Source organism: Pelmatolapia mariae, linkage group LG2 (genome assembly GCF_036321145.2).
Source record: "Pelmatolapia mariae isolate MD_Pm_ZW linkage group LG2, Pm_UMD_F_2, whole genome shotgun sequence".
Classification (NCBI taxonomy): Eukaryota; Metazoa; Chordata; class Actinopteri; order Cichliformes; family Cichlidae; genus Pelmatolapia; species Pelmatolapia mariae.
Window position 1 is genome coordinate 1,480,051 of NC_086228.1, and position 24,187 is coordinate 1,504,237.

General features: G+C 47.3%; 2 protein-coding genes across 3 annotated transcripts; both read left to right on the forward strand.

Annotated features, from left to right (window-relative positions):
* Window positions 1-385: 385 nt before the first annotated feature.
* Window positions 386-4,349, forward strand: zgc:101664 (uncharacterized protein LOC450064 homolog). Its single transcript, XM_063483940.1, has 2 exons — window positions 386-1,453; window positions 3,202-4,349. The coding sequence occupies exons 1-2, from the start codon at window positions 944-946 to the stop codon at window positions 3,403-3,405; spliced, it is 714 nt and encodes a 237-aa protein (XP_063340010.1). The 5' UTR covers window positions 386-943; the 3' UTR covers window positions 3,406-4,349.
* A 693-nt stretch (window positions 4,350-5,042) lies between these two features.
* LOC134638940 (phosphatidylinositol 3-kinase regulatory subunit alpha-like) lies at window positions 5,043-22,831 on the forward strand. Of its 2 annotated transcripts, XM_063489908.1 has the most exons (17): window positions 5,043-5,233; window positions 8,159-8,613; window positions 9,392-9,521; window positions 12,136-12,228; window positions 12,690-12,761; window positions 12,847-12,963; window positions 13,063-13,261; window positions 13,673-13,755; window positions 19,212-19,317; window positions 19,398-19,496; window positions 20,051-20,231; window positions 20,304-20,429; window positions 20,691-20,833; window positions 21,133-21,309; window positions 21,406-21,480; window positions 21,849-22,019; window positions 22,131-22,831. In XM_063489908.1, the coding sequence occupies exons 2-17, from the start codon at window positions 8,422-8,424 to the stop codon at window positions 22,318-22,320; spliced, it is 2,154 nt and encodes a 717-aa protein (XP_063345978.1). In that variant the 5' UTR covers window positions 5,043-5,233; window positions 8,159-8,421; the 3' UTR covers window positions 22,321-22,831. The 2 variants fall into 2 exon arrangements, with proteins under 2 accessions (XP_063345978.1, XP_063345988.1); XM_063489918.1 differs by lacking the exons at window positions 5,043-5,233; window positions 8,159-8,613; window positions 9,392-9,521; ... (3 more) ...; window positions 13,063-13,261; window positions 13,673-13,755 and adding an exon at window positions 15,250-15,686.
* The last annotated feature ends 1,356 nt before the right edge of the window (window positions 22,832-24,187 follow it).

The following is a 24,187-nucleotide window of genomic DNA, read 5'->3' on the forward strand; positions in this document are numbered from 1 at the left end:
TAATTTTGAATTTATGGTAAAAGTTTAAAAAGTTTTTTCCACTTTTTGCTATTTTTATGCAACTGAACAACCATCGTTTCTCCATCTTTTGCAGGAAAATGCGAATAGATACATGGAAATGTATATCAGGGGGTCAAAGCCTGCAGGTGAACATGTGGTGTGAGCAGCTTCATCCTTCAGCTCAGTGTGAGCTCTGCGGACTTCCTGAAGCTCTTCTTTGGATGTTTCTGCCTTTGTGGATGATGAGCAGATGTTTTCAGATGTTACTGTTTTTTATGATATCAAACTTTGATGAAAATCAACGACTGTAAAAAAGACACGTTTTCAACTTAAAATGACTTCCGCCTCAGCGTTACATCAAATATCGCGAGAGTTGGAGCGATATTTGCTCGACACCGTCCATGTTAGCTTCCTGGAGCGGTTCGCGGCTGTTTGATGGAGGCGCGCGTGTCTGAGGTGTGGAGGTGGGCTAGAGTCATCACCTGTCAGCTCGGAGAGGCCCCCCGGTAAATACCGGCTCTGCTTACCGGTCAGCCCGGTAGCTACAGTGAGCTAGCAGCAGAGGCTAAAAACATTAGCCCCCGGTGCTCGAGGGAAGTTTGGGACCTGAGCGCGAGCTGAGCCTGAGTTTACTTTAAAGCCGCAAAGTTCAAAGGTCACAGAGTCGGTAAAGATTTGTTTGAATGTGACATTTCCGGTCGGGATGCTGTGTAGTGTGAATGCTTCTGTCAGCGTGTGTAGAAAGGTGAACTCTGGAGCATGCGCAGTATAATTTCTGCTGAGCATTTTTAACAGTTAATCCATTCACCACTTGATGACTTTAAAGGGCTGTCGGTCTGAATGAAACGTGCTTCATGTCTGCCTGGACTGACGTCACACAGAGGAAGATGATGATGGTGAGGAGGAGGGTGTTGCAGCCGGTCCCTTGACCCCGTCCGCCTGTATGGAGGATGTAGTCCTGCACTATCAGCCTGGATCAGCTGATGAGCTCGGCTCGCTGTTGGAGACCACGCAGAAGCTCCTGGAGCCGTTCCCTCTCCGTGCTCCTCCGGCCTTCACACCGTGGTTCCCCACGCTCACCGGAGACCGCCCTCTGCCCATCAGACCTGCGAAACCAGCTCCTGTCGTCACGTGTTTGGATGATTCCCCAGCAGCAGAGGTGAGACCCAGAGATGGTGACCCAGAAACCCACTGCAATCTCCACCCTGTGTCTCCTAACAACAGACCTGAGAAGCAGCCACACAAGGACAAAGATGGTGCCTTTGGCACCGGCTCGGAGGTCAGGCGGAGCAGGTGGAGCGTCTTCACGCAGAGAGGCGTCCTGCAGCAGAGCTTGCAGTCGCTGTCCAAACAGTTTCACCACGCCGTCTCCGTCCACGGGCTCCACCTCCACCAGAGGGCCAAGTGGGTGATCGGTGAGCTGAACTGCGGAGCAGCGAGAGACATCGAGGAGGTCGGTGGAATGTTGTAGAAACTGTGAAGCTTTACAATGTTTTAAAATTTTGTTTGAAGGCTGATGAAGATGTTAAAAGTGAGGAAAAACCACAGACTGGAGCCAGACGTGATGTGAGACAGTGGAGTGCACACAGGCACACACACCTGCTAATCAGTGCTCAGTAACATTCACTCAAAATCCCAAAATGTTACTGAGTAAAACTCACCCAGCCTTCCTGGGGTCAGTGCACTGACCTCACAGCAGCCATGTTATTGGTCACATGATGTCATTGAGCAAACAAACACATTGCAGAGGCCCAGTTCAGGTGAAGCTAGCAGACAGCTAGCAGCTAGATCCAGCTGTCAGTCAAACAGGCCACGCCCCCAATTCAATTCAAATTCTTTATTGTCCCACAAGGGGAGATTAGTTTAGCAGCAGGGAACATAAAAGTAAACAAAACAATAATATAATATAAAATAATAAAATGTTTAAGTCTTACTAGAACAGGTCCGTTATTAAAGCATCCTCCCCTCTACAGCTGTTATGAAGGAGGAAATTATCCACAGAGACCAGTTTGTTTATCAGGCTGGAAACACACTGAAGTTTTAACATGGGAGTCTATGGGGACTGACTCACTGCTGCCCCTGCTGGATGTTAGAGGACCTGCAGGAGGTTGATGTTTGTGTTTACAGGTGGGTTTCGAGTAGAAGCGCAGGGCGATGTGTAACGAGAACTCCTCGACTCTTCCTCAGAGACGTTTCTTTAATGATGGTGGCGCCGTGACTTTACACTCGCTGTATTGGCTGTTGCGTGTGCTACTGTGACATCATTACAGCCTTGTGACCACTTCCTGGTGCTTGAGGTGCTGGACTCATTGCAGTCTTCCTCTGAACTTCAGGTGTTGCATGGTAGAAATAAATGCTGCAGTGTGTGGGTGTAGATGAAGTTAAAATGGGAGCGGTCGTTTCCAGCAGCGTGCCCGTCTGAAACATCTGTGAATCTGCAGCTGTGACATCACATCTGCTGCATTTGCGTTCACAGCACGCACGGGAAACCTCACACATGTACGAATGCTGGCAGCGACGTCGGATAATAAATCGTCACGAGTCCGAGTCCTTCTCTCCCATTCTTGATGTTCAGACAGCTTCTAGGTGCATCACTGCCACCTTCAGCCATAACAGTGCGTTACAAAAACAACCAAACACAAATAGTCTTTAACAATCAGTGACTGTGGAATATTTAATCATCTGGACCATTCGTGGTAATCACCAGGTGTGAGTGTCACACACGCATATGTTAAATATTAGAACGACAGAAAGTCACAGAAAGAAAACTTTATTTGCTCGTCAAAGTTAATCATTTGTTGGCTCTCAGAGAAAAATGCCAAAGATTTGCAGCTTCCAGGTTTTCCACTGACGTCTCGCGATGAAATAACGAGTGTGTGAGTCAGACGTACTTTGTGGAGAGGCTTAGAAACTGCATCTCTGATAATCTTCACGCTTTAAATGTTAAAGCGGGCACGAACACTGTGAGTCTGCTCCTGGTTAAATGTTACCTGTGAACGGCGCCAGCGTGTGCTTTTTTCCCTGCGTGCTGTGTCTGCTGATCCTTATCTGAGTGTCCGACCTTCACCTTGTTTCCACAGCTCATCACATTTTAAACGTCCCACAGAAATAAAAGTCTGCTCAGCAATAGAGACGGAAAATACAAGCAGCTGTTTGATGTTGTCACACTGTTTATGTGGAGTTTGCTCCTCCTCCCCGCAGGTGTGGCGGACTCTGAGCCGCTCGGCGCGAACTTCCTGCCTGCCGTCGTGTAATGCCAACATCCAGCGCGAGCGCGGCGAGATCTGGGTGTTCTGCGACGTGCTGCACTCCGAGCAGGTGGGGCGCTTCCTGAAGGAGGAGCTGCGGCTGTCGGGGAGGATCGGCCTGTCGGTGCACCGGCTAGGAAACGTCTTCAGCATGTAGAGCGCCCCCTGCTGCACTGCGGAGGACTTGCTTGGGTTTCTGCAGACCTCGCAGCTTAGACGGAGGCTGCGATGACGTCTGCGGGGGCAGCTTCAGTCTTATTCTTTGTCACTGTGGTTTAACCTGCAGCTCGGCCTGGCCGGCATCAGTGTGAGTCACAGTGTGAGTCCTGACAAACACCAGTCTGATAATAATCAGCTCAATAAAAGTGATAAAAGGAAACAACAGTGCGAGTGAAACGATCAGACCCACTCAGGGAGACGCGCTGTGTTACAGGAAGCTTTCTGCCGTAGTTAACATTCTTGTTTTAGAGATGCAGACATAATCCAGCTGATGTTTATCAGCTGTTCACATCAGGTTGTAGCTGGAAACTGTTGATGAAGACGAAGAAGCTCAAGAAAAATCAAGTTAACATTCTGCTCTGTCTTCAAATAAACCAGAGTCCATTAACAAAAACCTCACAGAGCACATTAAAAAGAACAGTTAGCGTTACAGAGTGCACGCTCAGAGCGAGTCTGGGTGATAGTGAATGAAATATGATCATCAAACAGCAAATCCACACCATTTATCCACTGTTCAGGCTTTCTCTGAAGTAAACAAGGCGAATATTCATCTAGTTTTCTGCCATACTGGCTTTATGAGAAGATTAAGCCCAGTTTACACCAGTAAGCCTGACCTGTGTGAAACAGTGTTACAGCTGTGCACTGTTAACTCTCAGCGCTGCTCTGCGTCCACACAGGATGTAAAAATATATCTAAGTTAAGCTAAAGCTGTTTTTCCTCTTCATCAAATGCTTCAAGGGCAGAAATCCATTTATATTTTATTCAAATCTACTGAACTATTCATGAGCTGGGGGGAGGGGGGTGCTCCAGTTGGATTTGTGTGTTGTGTCTGTGTGTGTGTTTGTAAAGTGTTTTCATACTGATGTTTGTCATCCTTCTCTGATGCCAATAAAGCTTTTTTATGTTTGTAATAAGTGTCTGGAGTTGCTGCTTGTGATGTGACTGTTCTGGAAAAGCTGCAGCAGTCACATGATGCTGGAGTCTGCACACACACACCCCGAGCAGCCTGAATGAATGAGTGCAGCATGAATACAGTACAACCCCCATCCCTCTCACACGCACTCTTTTGTTGCTGTGGGCTCTCTGCACGCTGCGTTAAAAAAGTATCTGGGTTACCGGATGTGACGTAAGCACCCAGCCCCCGTTTTCAGCTTTAATCGCTTGTCAGATCTTGAATCCGTGTTTTTGGCTCATTAACGCCTCAAATATATGATGCAATAATAAAGGAAACGCAGAATACGTGACTATCTTCGGTTTGCTAAACGTCTCACCTGCTTGAAATTACCACTATTGATTTTTAAGCACGTTCGTATCCTGAGGTTTATTGTGAAAGACATTCGGAAATGTAACATTTTGATCGCTTGTTTTATTTAAAAGAAACACATATATTTGATACATTAAGCAGAAAATCAATAACTTTAACATTTAGATTTTGGATTCTGATAAACACTATTATCCTGAAAACAAAGCATTTACGGTTAAATTGAATTTTTATGCCGATGATTCGCGCTGTAAACTTAAAAGCCCCTTTTATTTTGAAAGCCCCTACCGGAACCTCTGTCTGTCACGCGCACTTGACACCTGTCTCCCTGCTGTAATACAGACGGACGAAGCACGAGTGTCTTCATCTTGGAAATAATCGATAAAACAGCGGCATATCTCAGCTCTGAACTCCATCAGGAGGTCGTGTGCCCTCACTGCTTCGTCATGGCGCCCGCTGCTCGTGCTGTTGGAGGCTTTTATTGGTGAAACATCAAGAAATAAAGGTGAGACGTTTGAGCGTCTGAAGCTAGGTGGCTAAGCTAGCGCTGGCATGCATTGTCGTTTCCCGTTTCCTGAGGGGATCCATCGTCTGAAAGCTGCTCCTGATGCTGTTTTACAGCTTCTGGGAGCTTTACTTAAACTCTGTATCGATTAAGATTTCATGTGGCTAAAATAAAATCAAAGTGTTTGATTTTAGGCTCTGTGGGATAAACCCCGCGAGGTGGAAAGTCCCCTTAAAGTCAGACTTTTGGAGTTTTCTTCCTTTTCTGCTCTTTGAGTGACGAAAGTCCCTTTAAAACCCGACAAATTGTCTCTGTTTGGTGTGTAATGTTTGTAAATTGTGTGTATTTTATAATTATTAGCATTTTTAAATGTCGTCGCTTTGTTTTCATTTATACGTCAATTTATCCAGAAATTCCAGTTTATTTAAATTAAATCTTAAAGCATGTCCGCTTGAACATGAACTAATTAAAATTCGTGAAACGACAGATGATTTTTTTTTTTTTTTATCGGTCGATTAATGATTGCTTCAAGAGAAATTGCCGAAATTCAGATTCCAGCTCCTCGGTTTCGGACTTGGTGTTTTGGGTCTTAAACAGCTTCGAGTGAGCCTTTTTCAGCCACATGGGAAAGAAAATAAATCAAATCTGTTTCTGATTATTAGTTCAATATCTGACTGTTAAACATCACCAGGGAACTTATTCTGCTTATTTTGTTAAAATGTTGTGCAGCATCCACACGGCGTGTAACTCATTGTTGTCCCACTTTATTATTCTGTTCTTATTTTCATGTTTTATGTTATGATTTAATGCCAGAAATATTTTTCACAAATTCCAAAGTTCAAAATTAAAATTTGAGCTCTCCAGCTCCGAATCTTGTGATCATTATAGGCGTCTGTGAACAGAACGCAGATTGTGGATTCACTGAAGGCGATTTTTACATTTAAATGATCAAAAACTAAACATATGTTTCATTTCTGTGGTTGGATTTAAGCTACAGTTATTTACAGCTTAACAATAATAATAATATTAATCCTCAGATAATTTTTGTCATGTGATTCATAAATAAATATAAAGGTGAGCCACTGTGGAAAATGAGGCTTTGTTTGTATAATAACAATGTTGTCTCATTTTTATTGTTGTACATCCACATTATTCAGAAATGAGAAAAGTTGTGAAATCCTCGAGAATAAAAGAATTTATAATAACAATAACAACAATAATAACAATAATAATGATAAGGCGCCTGATGAAGACCTGGAGTGTCTGAGTTATAACAGGAGCTGTCAGCAGCAGCTTTTATCTGAAAGCTTTTATTTTGATGGTCTGCTGCTGGCCTGTGTTAGACTTGATGATGGTGTTCACGCATGGCGCCGCCTTCTCTGACCGCAGCCGATGCACCTGTCCTCCAGTCTGACCAATCAAAGTCTGAGGTCTGGGTGGAAGTCATGGATGCTGCAGGTCATCAGCACTCAGTTCAAAGCCAGCGTGCCTGACGGGGTGGGGGTTGGGTGGAGGCCTCATTAAAGCTGAACCATCTGCTCCATCAGGCGGTGCCGGTGTGAGGAGGCAGGTGACGGCCGCCCTGCTCTGGTGTCTTTTTCAGAGAGAGTCTGTGTTTAAGCACAAAACTCCAGCCGGCCGTGACTCGAAGCACTCGGAGGTTTCTGAAACCAGAACTCGCTCGCAGCCAAAACCCTTTTTTTTTTTTTTTTTCTTTTTTTTTTTTTTTCTGTTAAACTGGAGCAGGCTCGTCGGCGTGGAGTCACAGGTCTGATGCTCACAGCTTCGGTGAAACGTGTTACAGAACTTAAATTTAAAATGTCTCATTGTCTTTGTACCGTTTTCTTTTATTAATAGGATTGGAATAACTTGCATATTATTTTATTTACATTTTACATCATAAAAACATAAATTATATTTTTAAATAAAACACCCAAAAAACAACCATGTAGATCGTAACATAACATAAACGAGCTGTGAGCCACTGCTGGCACTGTGGTGTCATGTGAGCCCACTTCAGTGTTCAAGTAATAAAAACCAAACAGGGAAACTCCCACAAATACTCCAGGAAATGTAGTTTTGTTTGTTTTTGTTTTTAAATTTCTAATATTGTATAAAAAAACAAAACTGCAAACTTCACTGAATCCTTTCATTGAACTATCAAACACACACACTGGTCCTCTCTGTGCACACGTGGCAGCGCTGCTGCTGTCAGTGTGTTCATATGTAACAAACTCAAACTGCAGACATGCGTGTGCGCATTAGTTTGTGACTCTCACTGAGCTGACATCCCTCACATGTCTGTAACACTGTGTTCATGTTGCCTTCATATTAAGTCATTTAAAGAACATTGCACTCAACAACAAAAAAATCTTCTCTAACAGAAAGTCACTTCAGCAGCTAAATCGTGTCATATTTCTTCATGTCAACGTACGGGCTGCATGCGGCCCCTGGGCCGCGAGTTTGACACCCCTGATTTAAACGGTTAGTTATTAAAATAACCCACAGTGAAAATATTTGAGTTCTTCCTGGCTGCGCACTAACAGAGAGCATCATGAAGACACGATGCTATTCATGAAGATGGAGCATCGCTCCTCTGAAGCTTTGGATTTAAGTGTGCTGATGTTTTCCGACGGACTCTGAGGAGATCCGAGGCAGCGGGAATGACAGCGGCTCGCTGTGGTGGCTGAACTGCTTCCTGGGGGAAACCCAGCACTGCAGCAGAACCAACGAATAAACTGACAGGAAGTTGGTTCTTCCTTGTTTTAAAGGTTAAATAAACGCTCGGGGACCAGTTTATTAGGTACAGACTGTGTAGAAAAAGCATTTTTGTTTTGGAGCTTTTGCTCATTAAATGATGAAAGTGTCTTCTGCCGCATCGCGTTCCTCACACTCATCTGTAACCTTTGACCTCTCGTCTCTCAGGTGACCCGTCGCCTCCACAGATGTGGCCGCTACCTCTGCTGAGACTGCTGTTCATGAACCGCGAGGACGCGCTGATCGAGCGGCTGCGGCTCGGCCTGGAGGGATGACAGGACTGTGGCGGACCAACATGGAGACAGGGGAGACGCGCGTCCACGTGGATTCTCCTCTTTAGACCCCCTCAGGACACGGACTCAAACCTATGTTCATATTTTTTTCACTCAGAGCTGTTTTGTTAGTTTTCGTGAAGCCATACTCGAGTCAGGATGAGCTCGGAGGGTTTTCAGTACCGAGCGCTCTACGACTACAAGAAGGAGAGGGAGGAGGACATTGACCTGCACGTCGGGGACATGCTGCTGGTCACTAAGGGGGCGCTGCTGGCGCTCGGCTGCACCAACGGAGCCGAAGAACGGCCGTCGGAGATCGGCTGGCTGCCGGGCTTCAACGAAACCACACAGGTACGACGCCGCAGCAGAGACAGGAAGTGCTTTCACGAACCTCTTCTGTCACAGGAAGCTCTTCCTTTAGCAGAAGAAAGTAATAAAAGTTCTTAGTCTTTATTTTGGAGTCTTTTTGGCTCTGCTGGTCGTCTCTGTGAAAGAGCTGATGTGGTGACATCAAAGGTTACAGCAGTGGAAGCTCTGTGATAGGCTAATAACCTGTAACGCAGAGAGATGTGAGGCAGAGCTCAGTCTGGGCACAGAAATGTCTCCTTCATTTAAAAGCTGCTGAGCCTGGTCCAGCTCGTTCAGTCATAACTCCTGCAGCAGCGCTTAGAATAAATCCTGCAGTCAGTGAAGCACTCGCTATATTTAGCTCATGTGATGGAGGAAATGCTCCGCGTTGACTCGTCAAAGTGAGATATTTTACTTGCGTTTCCTCTCGGCTTCTTGTCGGTGATGCAAAGAGAAAACGAAGCTGAAGTAAAAGTGGAGGAGCGGCGGTAGCTGCACGACTCCGTCATCACGAAACTCCACAAACACACAGCTCTGCATCCCACATCCTCCGAAAGAAGCGCTCTGACCCCACACCAAGGGGCTCCTTGGTGTGGGGTCAGAGCGAGGGGCTCAGGTTTTCCGACCTTCACGTTTGGTCCAGTCTGTTGGGAATGATGGTGGGATTAACGGGAACGCTCGTAGCTTTTCTGCTGTGTGACCAAAACTAGCCTCCAAAAAAATGATCGTTACTGATTTTATTTGATTCTCACATCTGCAATCTTTGACTCGTGTACGACAGGAAAAAGGCGACTTCCCGGGAACGTATGTGGAGTTTGTCGGCAGGAAGCGGATGTCTCCGCCCACCCCGAAGCCCCGCCCACCCAGGCCCCCATCTGCAGCATCGGTGAGGGCCGACTCGGAGTCAGAGGGTGAGTAAAGTCGCTCAGATGCTTTTAGTTTGTTACCCACGTCCGATCCAGCTGAAATTTTTTGTGAATTCACAGAAACTTTTTTTAACCTGAACAGTAACCATGGACCATCCTAATTATCTGTCATGTAGTCGTTCACCCAGGACTTCTCTGGTGTTTGATGCGAGTGACGAAGCTGCAAACAGAGAAGTCGTAGATTACAGGTTTCGACTCCACTTTGGTTTAACTGTGTGACTACTTTGCTTCAAACCAGCTCGCCTGCTTCTAGAGTTTTCTTGGGTTTTTTTAAACTGTTACACGTGTTTTTTAAACATCCATCCATTTTCTTCTGCTTTATTTAAGACACGTTGATGGTTTGGAGGAAGTAATTATTGAAGTTAACTCAGAAAGATCAATTGGAGAAAAAGAGTCTAAATGAATATCAATGGTGCTAAAAGTAGCTGCAGATAATATTACATCTGTGTAATGCCATCCATCCATCTTCTTCCGCTTTATCCGGGCCGGGTCGCGGGGGCAGCAGCCTAAGCAGAGAAGCCCAGACCTCCCTCTCCCCAGCTACCTCCTCCAGCTTATCCGGGGGAACACCAAGGCACTCCCAGGCCAGCCGAGAGATATAATCTCTCCAGCGTGTCCTGGGTCTGCCCCGGGGCCTCCTCCCACTGGGACATGCCCGGAACACCTCACCCAGGAGGCGCCCAGGAGGCATTGTCAGATGCCCGAAACACCTTAACTGGCTCCTTTCGATGTGGAGGAGCAGCGGCTCTACTCTGAGCCCCTCCCGGATGGCTGAACTTCTCACCCTATCTCTAAGGGAGAGGCCAGCCACCCTTCGGAGGAAGCTCATTTCCGCCGCTTGTATTCACGATCTCGTTCTTTCGGTCACTACCCACAGCTCGTGACCATAGGTGAGGGTAGAGACGTAGATGGACCGGTAAATTGAGAGCTTCGCTTTTACACTCAGCTCTCTCTTCACCACGACGGACCGGTGCAGCGTCCGCATCACTGCAGCGCAGCACCAATCCGTCTGTCGATCTCCCGCTCCCTTCTCCCATCACTCGTGAACAAGACCCCGAGATACTTGAACTCCTCCACTTGGAGCAGGGTCTCGTCCCCGACCTGGAGTGGGCACTCCACCCTTTTCCGTTTTTCAAACGTTATTGAATTTTGTCATATATGTCAGGCCAAATAAAGAGGCCGACGTGCCTGCATGACACAATGTGGAGCCGTCCTCCTGGTGTCCCACAGGGTTTTATAAAAGCGCTCTGAGAGGAAGTGCTTATGTTTTAGCTCGAGCGTCAGCTGTCCCCAACATCTCAGCACAGCAGCAGAAACCAGGAAGTTCTCCAGTTTATGAACCAGTGAGCGCAGCGACGTGGAGACTGGATGAGAAACATTAGGCTGCTAAAACAAACACATCATGTATTTCTCTATTTTCTGCTGATTTTATAGAAGACAGAAGAAAAGCTGGCATAAAAATACAAAATGCAAATTCAGAGATAATCAGCTGTGCAGCAGATCTAATTAAAATGATGCGCGGGAAGATGGCAAGAGAATAAAGATGGTAAATAGTAAAGCGAGTAAATAAAAATGTGAATTGTTGTTATTTTGCGTTTATATTTTTTCCTCGGGCGGGTCGAGGAAATGTCACACAGGCGCAGCCTCCTGCGGGTGCAGCGCTCCGGGCTGCGGGACTTTGTGCTCTGATCCCGGCTTCATAATCTCACAACTGCAAACTCAACAACTAAGAATCTGATTTCATAAACACTGAAACAGCCTGATCCCTGTCAGCTGTTACCACAGCAACCACTCTACAAAACATCCAAACGTCACGCCACAGTCACGGAACACGTTAGCTTCCTTAAACCTTCAGTTCGAGGTAGACGTAATGCTCGCCGTCACACGGAGCCAGAACAGATTCTGATCCGGGACCAGCCGAAAGCCTGAAAGTCTCGGCTCTAAGAGGGAGCCGTGAAATCTGTAAACCGGCACTGAAGCTTGTTTTTGTCGCTCTGAAGAAACTGAAAGTTTTCAGCCTGATCGCTCGCTCAGTGATTCAGTTTCCTTCAGCTGCTTCCTCAACAGAGCAACAGCACACACCTGTGTGTGTGACGACCCCTGCACCTGGAAACTAGAGCCTGAGAACACTCGAGCAGATTAGAGACGCTCACCTCCTGATACACTCCTCAAAGACACACACACACACACACACACACACACAGAGAGCTCGGGTTGAGTCAGGGCTGCGGTTGCTGAGTGAACAGATCTGCTGCCACCCGCCTCACAGAGCACAGGAAGTGTGTGCGTGCGCGCACGCGCTGTGGTTAAAGCAGAATCCTGATTATTGTTGTTACCTGCGTGTTTCACAGAACTGTTTTGCTCACTCAGCTTCCTGTTGCCTACATCCTTTCAAAGTAAAAGCTGTTATATGCTGTCATTTCCTCCTCCATAATTTTAGTCCCCCCCCCCCCCCTTTTTCCTTGTGGCAGGTGGCATACTTCATGACATCATAAAGATCCAAGGGTTGAGGGAGGGAGATCAATGTCTCGTTACGAAGCCTTCTTATTACTTTGACTGTTGAGTTGAAATCTTGTGTGTGCTGTTTGTTCTTCTTCAGGTCTCCTGCTGCCGGACCTCCCCGAGCAGTTCGGACCCCCGGACACGGCCCCGCCCCTCCTCAGCAGACTGATGGAGGCCATAGAGACCAAAGGTACCAAACACACTGACATGGATTTCCAACCAGTTCCTGTCTCTGCGTCTGGTTTCAGAGTTGATCTTTGTTGTTCTTCTGAAGCTTCGAGGCGCCTACATCTGCAAACAGCACACTAACCCTTCAGATGCATTCACAGTTTTATTCTGACCTTTTCTTCCTTCACTCTCATGTCACTGCGTTGGTGTTTTCCAGCATTTAAACTGAACATTTGAAGCTTCGTGACTTTCAGTCTGTAGGAACTTTTTCACAGTTCCTCATTTGTGCAGTTAGAGTTCTGCAGAGTTGTCAGAAATGCATTTGTGGACACTTTATTAGATCCAGCTTCAGTTTAGGAGCTTATAATACTTCTATGTTCCTCATGTGAGTTTGAACATAAAGCAAACTGTGAGTGTGAAGTTTGAAATATTTATCTGACGAAATCTTCAGCTGGTGTTTGTAACATGCGTGTGTTGCTGCAGGTTTGGACAGCCCCGGCGTGTATCGCAGCCTCAGCGGCGGCGGCGTGGACACGCAGCAGCTCGCAGACGCAGGTGAGGAGGACGTGTTTTCACCTGTGAATCAGAGAACGACTGCATCGTGAAATCTCTGCTTAATCTGAGGTGTGTTTGTTTTCAGACCTGGAGCAGCTGGAGGTGCCGTCCCTGTGTGACGGGGTGGTCCGGTTCCTGCAGGATCTCCCCGCTCCCGTCCTGCCAGCCTCGCTGCAGGCCGACATGATCCACGCCGTTCAAGGTCAGAAGAAGCCCGATGACCCCGCCCCTGTCTCCCTCTTTCACACATGATCTGGTAGTTTGTTCACGCTTCTGTCCTGTTTCCTGTTCCTGCTTCCAGAGGTCAGAGACCTAGAGGAGTGCGCCCAGTTGCTGCGGAGCGTGGCCAGCTCGCCAACTTGCCCCGCCCAGTACGGGCTGACCTTGCTCAGCGTGGTTAGACACCTGGCCCGACTGTGCCTGCACGGCTCCAGGAACCAGCTGAGCCCCCGAAACCTCGCCGAGAGCTTCAGCCCGCTGCTGTTCAGACAGACAGCCGGGTCAGTGATCCTCAGCTATTTATACACACGTGACGGGTTATTTATACACATGTGGCGGGTTATTTATACACACTTTCATTTTCTTTTCCATACTAAGTTGAAGGAATGTTTCGTAACACATCATTTTATGACTCTTAAGAGCAGCTAACATGGAGAGAGTTAAGGTTGTCGTGTTGTCTGCCTTGCAAACCCTGAGGCTGAAGTTTAGCTTAGATGGGTCACGCTGGTCTGGTTCAGGGAGTCACTGACGTCAGGAAGGAGGTCAGCTGCTTGCAGGTCCTGGCACATCCACATATTTGAGGCCACACTCACAGGAAGTGCGATGATTAATGATGATTAATAAGATGAAGCAGAGAAAACCTTTGACCCATTTTGTTAACAGCACTGATGATGTTGTGTCTCTGTGTTCAGGTCTGAGTCCGGTCTGGATCCTCTGGTTCAGGTCCTGGAGGTTCTGATAACCAGCGAGCTCAACATGAACCAGGCCGCACCAGGTAACACACACCTGCCCGTGTTCGAGTGGCTGAGCGTTGATGTGCATGAGTGTAAAACTCCCGTACGGTTGCTCGCAGTTCCTGTAAAGGCTGTCACGTTTAGTCTGTGTCACGCACAGCTGTTGCTCAATGGTTCAGATGAGACGGCGGCGGAGAGATGAGTCTGAAAAAGTGCAGCAACAAAGATTTGATGACGAGGTTTATTGGTTATGGCTGCACGAGGCTTTGGTTTCACTCAGGGAAGTGCTGAAGCTCTCAGGCTGACGACTTTGGCTCATTTCCAGCTCCACAGTTTTATTCTCGGACTGAAGTCCAAAAATAATCCTCCTTTGTCTTACACTCAAGTTGTTTTGGCTCCTCCTCCTTTAAGATGATCAGGGATGCCTTTCTCCTGACTGGCTGCTCCTCGTGAACATGAAGTAGGTGGGGCTTATCCATCCTCTCTGATATCACACAGATCCAGGAGTGTTTAGAGCGCCGTCCTCACACTGTCGAACGACACGTTTATGTTTTGAAGTTTTACACGTCGTACAGAAGAATCAGATGACGTTTAAACTCGCGGTTACTTTGGCAACATCTGTGAGGCCTTTGGTTTAAGATGTGACAGGAAGTGATCAGCCTGTGCTGAGGTACAGTCTGGTACTTTTGTTCAGCAGACGGTGGAAACGGTTGAAATAATGCTCGTGATGAAAGCTTTACGCAGCGCAGCTCACGGATGGTTCCAGAACTTCCTGTTTCATGTTTCTCACAGCGAGGATGACCCAGAGCATCGAACGTCTATTCTGTCTTTATTATTATTATTTCATGCTTGCTTTGTAATGTGTCGCTGTGTAATTACAGCGCTCACTCTGGATCGTTTTTGGCAGCATTTACACTCAGTTGTTAACATTGGTCCTCGTGTGTGCACCGGCACACGTGATTGGCTGTTAGAACGCAGATGATTGGCTCTTCGGAGGGGGAAGAGGCAGGATTTCTGTCATACATTGGCCATTTTGGGGGTTCAGGAATTCTGCAGCTCATTCCTGTCCCATTAAGGAAGGAGGAGGTTTTTTTTTTCTTTGTTGTGTTATTTCAGGATGATGATTGGCTGAAGGATCGGGTGCTGTGGGTAACAGAGAGGAAAGATGGATTTGGAGAGAAATGGAAGGTTTCAGCAGATAAAACCTCTCAGATGTGACGGGAGGGAATATTTAAAGCCTAAATCAGCTGATTTTAAAAAAAAGCGATGCACACATGATCGCTGGCGTTTGTCTCTGGGTCAGTAAAGTGGGTCAACGAGCAGCTCTGATTGCGTTAGTCACTCATTCATCGACTCATCCGTCCACTCAGCCCGGCTCTGAGTCAGCCGGTCAGCAGCTGAAACGATGACATCACCCGTCCACAGAGTGAGAGATGCAGCAGACGAAGAGGGGAGGGAGGAGGGGGGTGTTGCCTTGGTGATATCACTGCCATCACAGGATTGGCTGGAGCCATCGGTGATGTCACACATCTCCAAGCTGCTCTCTTGAGCTTTGAACCGAGACTGCGAGAGAGAGGGAGAGAGAGACGGACGGGAGAAAGTTGCGTCGTTTGGAAACGTCTCCGAGCCGCGGACGGCGAGCTGGAAAAATAAAAAAGGAGGTTTTGAGGCTGTGGAGGCGGAGCAGAGCTGCAGGTGCAGAGCGAAGCCACGTCTGGCAGGCCTGAGTTGAGCGAGGTGACCGAAAATGAAGATGTAGCTGAGATGACGTCAGATTTTTGGCGGCTGAACGGGCTGAAAGCAGCGGGACATGAGAGCCGGGCGTCCGTTCGTTTCTGAGGACTCGTCTTCGTCGTGGAGGCAGGTGACGGTTTAGGGGCCGACATGGAGCGAGAGGAGGGAGGCAGGGCCGAGGCCGAGCCGCTGAGGGGACGAGACAAGATCCTCTGCTACATCAACATGCAGAGCCCAGGTAGGAGTCAGACCCCCACCTGGAGGGAGCAGCGCCTGATCAGATGGCCGTAGCGGGGAGACTAAACCTGTGTCGGGTTAAAAATCTGCATCTAAAGCTGGAAGTTTGTTTGCTGTGAAGCAAAATGTGTTTCCATGTTAAACATTCCTGATGTTCTCGTCATTCCACCCCCACCCAAAGTCACCATGTTCAGGCTGAACCCGGCGGTGCACGTGTGAATGCAGATATCTGATGGAGTCGTGTCAGAGGTTAAAATGTGACGTCGCTGTGTGCTTGAGGAGTCGGCACACGATGACCCCGCACTTCATCTCGTGGTGATTTCACCAAAGTGAGTGTCGGAGTGTTTCCCGAAGCGCAAACGCGTCTGAAGCGATTTCCTGCCACGCGTGAGAAAGAAAAATGGTGTCAAACCTGATCTGAGCTCAAAGTTCAAACCTAAAAATGGCCACGAGATGCGGCGAGCTCAGAGAAACTGCTCCGACGCTTAGTTTCAGGTGTTTTGTGCTGCAAAGCTCTGGTTTTCACTTGTTATAAATGGCGTGCGCCTCCTCCCCGTGCGCCTCCTCTAAAAGCTCAGACTCACTCGCTGTTCAGTTGAGCAGAAAGTGAAGCTTCAGTCAGGAGAGCGTGAGGTGTTCCTCAGAGAAACATGAAATGTGTTAAACTTTATTTTGGTGAAGAGACAGTTGATTTAGAAGCTGCTGTTTTCAGGCCGGATGGGCTGAACGCAGCGCGCTGTCACTTTTTTTTATTTGTGAGTGACGAAAAGCTGAGTTTCACTTCCTCTTTAACAAACAAAATCGTGCTCTTACTCTACAGCTCGGTCCTAATATGCTCGGTTATTTTAGTAATCGAGTTTTCAGTCTAATAATCGAATATTTGAATAAGAAATACTAAATGTCTCATTAGTGAGAAATAATAAATATGAACCAATCATTTGTTTCCATTTTAGAAACTGCAAAGAATCTAAACGCTGTCCTTACATGTAGAGTTATGTCAGACAAAATGAAGCGTGAAGGATTTCTGACGTTAAGAGGAAGCAGAAACAGTTCTGACAGTGATTCATCTGCTGTGTGTGTGTGTGTGTGTGTGTGTGTGTGTGTGTGTGTGTGTGTGTGTGTGTGTGTGTTGCATTGAAGAAAATGAGCACATCGACATTGTCAGTTTTACTCTCTGCTGTGATGCAACGTTTCCTGCTGAAAACAGACGCTCTGGTGTTAATAATTAATAGTTAATATAAATACTTCATCAATGTTAAGAATAATTTTCAATTATTAAGACAATTTAATAAACATAATATTTTGTTCATATTTATGTGAATCTGAATCTTCAAAGTAAAGTTACTAAAGCCTTGAAACAGTTGTGGTCTGGTACCCCCCGAGCCCCCCTTTAGACTCAGCCCTGTTGCCTGATTTAAACATCGTGTCAGACTGAGCTCAATTTGCTGCAGCCGGTGACGGTGTGGAGCGGGTGCACAGGTGTGTGTCAGACTGCACAGCAGGTGTTTATGCAGCACCTGTTCTCAGTGAGGAGCACCAAAGTCTCCTCCGTGCTGCCGGCACGTCGCTGAGGTTTCTGTTGGTTGTGCTGTCAGATGAAGACGCGTCTCTAAATCTGGCGTGGAGCTTTAACAGCCCCACCAGCGCACACGTTCACACAGTCCTACTGTTCTTTCTTTGGGTTGTGGGTCACACTGCTGGTTAGTTGTGGTTTCTTCGATATAGTCTGCACAAGAAAGTGATTCCTCCCCCTCCCCTCATGAGTGATTGATGTGTCACATGACTGCAGATACCTTTGACATCAGGGTGAACGAGTGAACGTCAGAGTCAGTGAGCGCCTATAAATCAGAGTCGCAGAATGTTTGTGAGGCTGATTTAACAAAGGCTTAAAATACTTTCTGTTCATTACCACACTCAAACGCTCACCTGTTAGCGCCCCCTGGTGGTGGAACAGGTGATGCTGTGAGGAGGAGAGCACCGGTTCACAACAGCACTTACCTGACGGTGTTTCATGTAGTACAGACTCTACAGCGGGGGGGGCAACCCCAGGACTCGAGGGCCGGTGTCCTGCAGGTTTTAGGTGTCCTTGATCCAACACAGCTGATTCAAATGGCTAAATGACCTCCTCAACATGTCTTGAAGTTCTTCAGAAGCTGGTAATGAACTAATCATTTGATTCAGGTGTGTTGACCCAAAGTGAGAACATTGAGCTAAAACCAGCAGGACAGCAGCCCTCGAGGCCTGGAGTTGCCCACCCCCTGCTCTACAGCATGAGAGAGAAAACTCACCCAGGAGCATTTGGTGACAGTGGGAAGGAAGAACTCTGTTTTAATCCGCTCTTTAAGTGATGACGTGATGAAACCTGCTTCCGGGTCCAAACTACTCTGCATTTATTAAGGCTGTTGTGTTTTTAACATGTTTTGTATCTTGTTCTATTTAATCTCAAAAAACCCCTAAAAACAGTCAGTGATCACTGTCCGCCTCTCACTGTTTTTATCACCGCTAATCATTTTGAAGCTCAGTGTTTAAACCCTTACCATGTAGCTACAGCCCAGCCCATGCAGCAGTATATTAATGACTAACCTCGTATTGTGGATGGATTATCTGTTGTTCTCCTGACTGAAGTTTGGTCCGTTTACAGCATCCTGCCATGCGATTGCATTTGTCTCTAACCATCAGGAACCCTCACGTTAACTTTTATCCAGTGGAAAAAAGTTGGCGTCCTCCAGCTTCACTGTGTTTATGTTATGCTAACATAGCTGTGTAGCTAGCGATCACGTAGCACATCATTATATACCAGCTAGCCCAACTTCAGTAACCCTACAAACGTCACTGCTGTTTAGTTTTCTGTCTTCATTGATGTTGGAAGTGATAGCAGAGCTGTACGTTTGAATGTTTCAGAAATCTCTGTCAGAACATGCTATACCATGCTTAGGTGGAAGCTAGCAAGCTAACTTCCTGCTAACTTCTAACTGAATGTAATAAATCCTGTTTTGATGGATGTTAAACTTAATTGTTACACCTGGTAAAGCAGCAACACTGATCATTTTATTACAGGTGAAACACAGTTTGTAACTTTGTGATGCTGCAGTGTTCGTTTGACTTTGGGCCCAGACACGGCTAATAACGTCAGACTTAAAGACCGGATAGGATGGAAACTATTAAAAGAAACCAGGATGAGGGAGTGGAGGATTCAGGGTCACCTGGTCCAGCCCTAACTATATGCTTTAGCAAAAAGGAAAGTTTTAAGCCTAATCTTGAAAGTAGAGATAGTGTCTGTCTCCCGAATCCAAACTGGAAGCTGGTTCCACAGAAGAGGGGCCTGAAAACTGAAGGCTCTGCCTCCCATTCTACTTTTAAATACTCTAGGAACAACAAGTAGGCCTGCAGTGTGAGAGCGAAGTGCTCTAATAGGCTGATATGGTACTACAAGGTCATTAAGATAAGATGGGGCCTGATTATTCATCCATCAAAAAGACAACTGCTCCATCTCGGGGTGTGACTCCTCCTCCTCGCTCTGTTTCAGCTTTACCTCCTAAACCTGTGAAGTCTTCGGCTCCGGCTCCTTCCACCAGTTTCAACAACAGCATGGTTCTGCAGGACGCCGAGTGGTACTGGGGAGACATTTCCAGGTAACACACACACACACACACACCGTGGGAGGACATGCAGGATGTACAGAGTGATGCAGAGTCTGTTTTTGGCGTTTTAGGGAGGAGGTGAACGAGAAGCTGAGGGACACGGCCGATGGTACGTTTCTGGTCCGAGATGCCTCCACCAAGATGCACGGAGATTACACTCTGACTCTGAGGTAAAGCTCTCAGTGCATCACCGGCTTCTCAAACACAGGTTTAAAATCCAGTGAACAGAAAAGAAACGTTTAAATATTTGTTTAAATGTAAAGACTGACTGAATGATCTACAGGTGTGAAGCGTGGAAGAGCCAAAACTCGTGGCTACGAGGCTCAAATAAAGCTGAGAGAAACGTTCAGCTGAAAGTCAAAATTAATAATTAATAATTTAATAGAATGTGGAACCATTGTGCAGGGTAAAACCTTTGCTAATCTCGTAAGAATAAAACATTCATACAAAGTTAAACAACTTTATACTTGTTAATTCACATTTTTGAAATCCTATAAAAATAATTTACTCTCAGTGATCTGTGGCTGCTCACATGCAGCGCCCTCACTGTCCACCAGGGGGCCAAGGCTCTACATCTTCCAGCTGATTCACAGATTTCATGGTTTGCACAGTTACAGTCTTGTTATTCGTGCAGTAAACGTCCACAGTACGACTGTCTGGTTTGTGTCTGGACGATGCCGCGGGCTCTGAGTTTACCAGCTCTCCGTTCTGTCGTCACCTGCAGGAAAGGAGGCAACAACAAGCTGATAAAGATCTTCCATCGGGAGGGGAAGTACGGCTTCTCCGACCCCCTGACCTTCAGCTCGGTGGTGGAGCTGATCAACCATTACAGACACGAGTCTCTGGCCCAGTACAACCCCAAACTGGACGTCAAGCTGCTTTACCCGGTCTCCAAGCACCAGCAGGTGGGTCGCGCTCTCTGAGAGTCTGCGTTTGGTTAACGAGCGGCGTCTGACCGCTGTGTGGTTGTCGTTCAGGATCAGGTGGTGAAGGAGGACAGCATCGAGGCGGTGGGGAAGAAGCTGCACGAGTATCACCTGCAGTACCAGGAGAAGAACCGAGAGTACGACAGGCTGTACGAGGAGTACACCAGAACATCGCAGGTACGCTCGGAGGAAGTACTCTAATGAAACTACAGATTTATCAAACAGAACTACAAACAGTGATGATCAGGGTACTTACAGGGTTTTTAAGAAGTAGCCGATTCTTTACTTTTAGTACGTGATCATTTAAGGGTGTTAACGGGGAACTCTGAGTACTGGAGTAGAAGAGGACTGAGAGATTTGAGGCCTACAGTTTAATTAAAATGATTACATTTAAATTATGGTAAATAAAACATTACTGCCCCCCCCCCTCCTCCTCAGGAGATCCAGATGAAGAGGACGGCCATCGAGGCGTTCAACGAGACCATAAAGATCTTCGAGGAGCAGTGTCAGACTCAGGAGCGCTTCAGCAAAGAGTACATCGAGAAGTTTCGCCGGGAGGGAAACGACAAGGAGATCCAGAGGTAAGCCGCTACCATGGCAACTGTGACAGAGCTCGTTGAGGGGAAAAGCACATCTACACACACACTAAAAGGAAGCCCGGTTGCCATGGCAGCAGAGACTGTAGGAAGAAAGCCACCTGCTGGTAAACGAAGTTTGGAGTCAGAAACGAGCTTCAGCTCAGAGTTTGATCTGAATTATGTTTTTATATCGAAACGACAAACCGATAGAAACAGAAACGTTACAGGATGATGAGTCTGCGCGCTCGCCGTGCAGCAGCGTGTTTGTCACGTGACAGTAAACTCCCGCTGCGTCTCCGCAGGATCATGGAGAACTACGACAAGCTCAAGTCCCGCATCAGCGAGATCGTGGACAGCAAGCGCCACCTGGAGGTGGACCTGAAGAAGCAGGCGGCCGACTACCGAGAGATCGACAAGAAGATGAACAGCATCAAACCGGACCTGATCCAGCTCCGCAAGACCAGGGACCAGTACCTAATGTAGGTGACGCCCAGAGCGCAGCACGGCTGTGACGCCCGGTGTGATAGACTAATAACTGTGTGTGTGTGTGTGTGTGTGTGTGTGTGTGTTCACAGGTGGCTGACTCAGAAAGGAGTTCGGCAGAGGAGGCTGAACGAGTGGCTCGGCCTGAAGAACGAAACCACAGAGGAGTAAGTACCGACCACACCAGGGGTTCAAACACAGTTTGTTTTAGTACCCAAAGCCTCCGTCAGCTGCTCCACCCAAAGGAGGAGGAGTCATAAATAAGTCCAGCCTTTAGAATTCAGTGTGACTGTAAAACGATGATGGCAGGTCACGCTGTGTAGCCACAGAAACCTGTCATGTGACTAAAGATGGAGGTGACTCGGCTTTGTTCTCGAGAGAAACCTCGTTAAATTTACCTGAAAGGTTAAAGGTCACACAAGGGGGCACCACCCCACACACACAGTGCAGGCAGCTCTCAGCCTGAATCCCAGCAGAAAGTAGAAATACTCGAGTAAAGCAGCTTCCTCACAGTCCTCTGTCTCCGCCCCCTCAGCGAGTACAGCATGGTGGAGGATGAGGAGGACCTTCCTCATCACGACGAGCGTCTGTGGCGCCTCGGAAACATCAACCGCAGCCAGGCGGAGTCTCTGCTGCGAGGGAAGAGGGACGGCACCTTCCTGGTCCGGGACAGCAGCAAGCCGGGCTGCTACGCCTGCTCCGTGGTGTAAGAAACACTCCTCCATCTTCCTCCTGCTCCTCTTCTTCACCCGTTTACTGCACATCAGCCTGCTTCAGTGTTTATCGCCTCAGTCTCACCTCTCTCTCTCTCACACAGGGTGGATGGCGAGGTGAAGCACTGCGTCATCAACAAGACGAGCACAGGCTACGGCTTCGCCGAGCCCTACAACCTGTACGGCTCGCTGAAGGAGCTGGTGCTGCACTACCAGCACACGTCGCTGGTCCAGCACAATGACTCGCTCAACGTCACGCTGGCCTTCCCCGTCTACAGCCAGCAGAGACGGTGACCCGCCCCCCGACATCGTTTACACGCCCCCCTCCCCGCCTCTCCTCATTTCCCTCTTCAGACACAGATCAGGAACACGAGGAACACGTTACAGACGTGCCCGTATCACACTTTCCCTTCTGTCAGCATGCTCAAGGTGCTGCGGGCTGTTTGTCTGTTGCGTATCGATGTCACCGAGGAACAGAAGCGAGGCAGGGCCGCCGTGTTTCAGCTGACGGTGTTTCACGAGCGGTGTGAGGGTGGGCGGGGCTGCTGTCGCTTAGACCTGGTGTGATTAAAATTTACAGACTTGATGATTTATTCAGTATGACCCAAAATGAGCAGTTGACAGAGGTCATTGGTCCCTCAGACTTCTGTAGGACTGGAAGTATTTTTGGCGCCCTCTGGTGGCGTAGAATGCAGGTGAAGGCGTTTCCTGACTGTGACCCTGCAGCTGCGCCCATGTTTCCCTGCCTGTGTTTAGTTTTTAACTTTGTGCAACAGTTTCCTGTCATTCGTGCACACTCACACGTGTAAACAATACGTTTGATTTAAAAAGTTCAAAAATCATTTTGAGTCTTTGATTTCAGCCTTTTGTTCTCTGTGATGTGGATCAGAGTCACAGCAGCTCGTACGCTGGCTTTGTTGAAGAACGTGTTTGTCTGAGGGGGAAACGAAGCTCAGCCCGGCGGGTCTGATCCAGCGTGATACGGGCACGTGTTCAGCCTGAGCGCAGCGGGCACGTCGGGATGATGAGCGCTTTAATCATGGCGCTGATTTGCTGCAGCTCGGCCGAACTCTGAGACGAGAGCAGGACGATGATGAAGAGGCGTCGGTGTGAACACTGTGACTCTGAACGAGCGAGGACTCGTCCCCCCTCCCTCCCGTGTTTCAGTTCCTCAGTTTGTGCGTCCTGGACTTCGCCGCTCTTTAATTCTTCTTTTCATTACGCGCCCGTCAGCACAAGTCTGAGGTCCGGATCAGAACCGAGGACGATCGTAAACGAGCGGTGGATCGTTTCAGTCGTGGAATCGAGTTTCCTGAACTTTGGACTAAACAGCCGCCGAACACCGGTTTGCTCGGCTCGACCACTGACGATGTTTTTATGGTTTATTATTTTCCTGTGTGGCTCGTTAGAGGACACGCCCCACTGTGACGCTCAGTATGGAGGCGTGGCCTGAACTCCCGCTGAGACGTTTGAAACGTGGATGCTTCAGGTTTGTGGACTCTGTGACGCCTGTTACTAAAACCAAAAATGTGTAAAATGTTTGAGATGAACTGTTTGGAAGCTCGAATAAATAAAAATGTCAGCCTTTACGCTGAAACATAAGAAGCGTTTTTTTGTTTTTTGTTTTTTTTTTTAAAAGCACTTTTCTCATTTTTATTGTACATCAGAGGATTTTAACAGCTGTGTGTAATTATGTTACAATAGAAGGTTTGAGTATAAAATAGCTGATCAAACACAACCTGCACATCCATCAAATCATGTGACTGTGGACACTCCATAATACCAACAACACTGTTTCATTTCATTAGTCTAACAAGAAATTAATTAGTACTGAATACCTTTTTAATGTATCTGTACTATCCCGTGGAACCACTAAATTATTCTAGAAGTATTACAACAACAACCATATTTTTAAAATATTTTTTAAAATATTTAAAGATGTTAGAAAATATTTATTATTTTTAAAGTACCAGAAATTGAAAAACAGCTTCCTGTCAGGTTGAAGTGTTTAAGCGTGTCCATGAGTGACGTTAAAGCCTCAGCTCTGTGTCGAGTCAGGCACCACCTCGTGCTTCGGTTTATCTCAAACATGCTTTTTAATCTGCAGCTTAACCATCTGATACCACCAAATGACCACCAGGGGGCGGGCTCGACCTGAGTC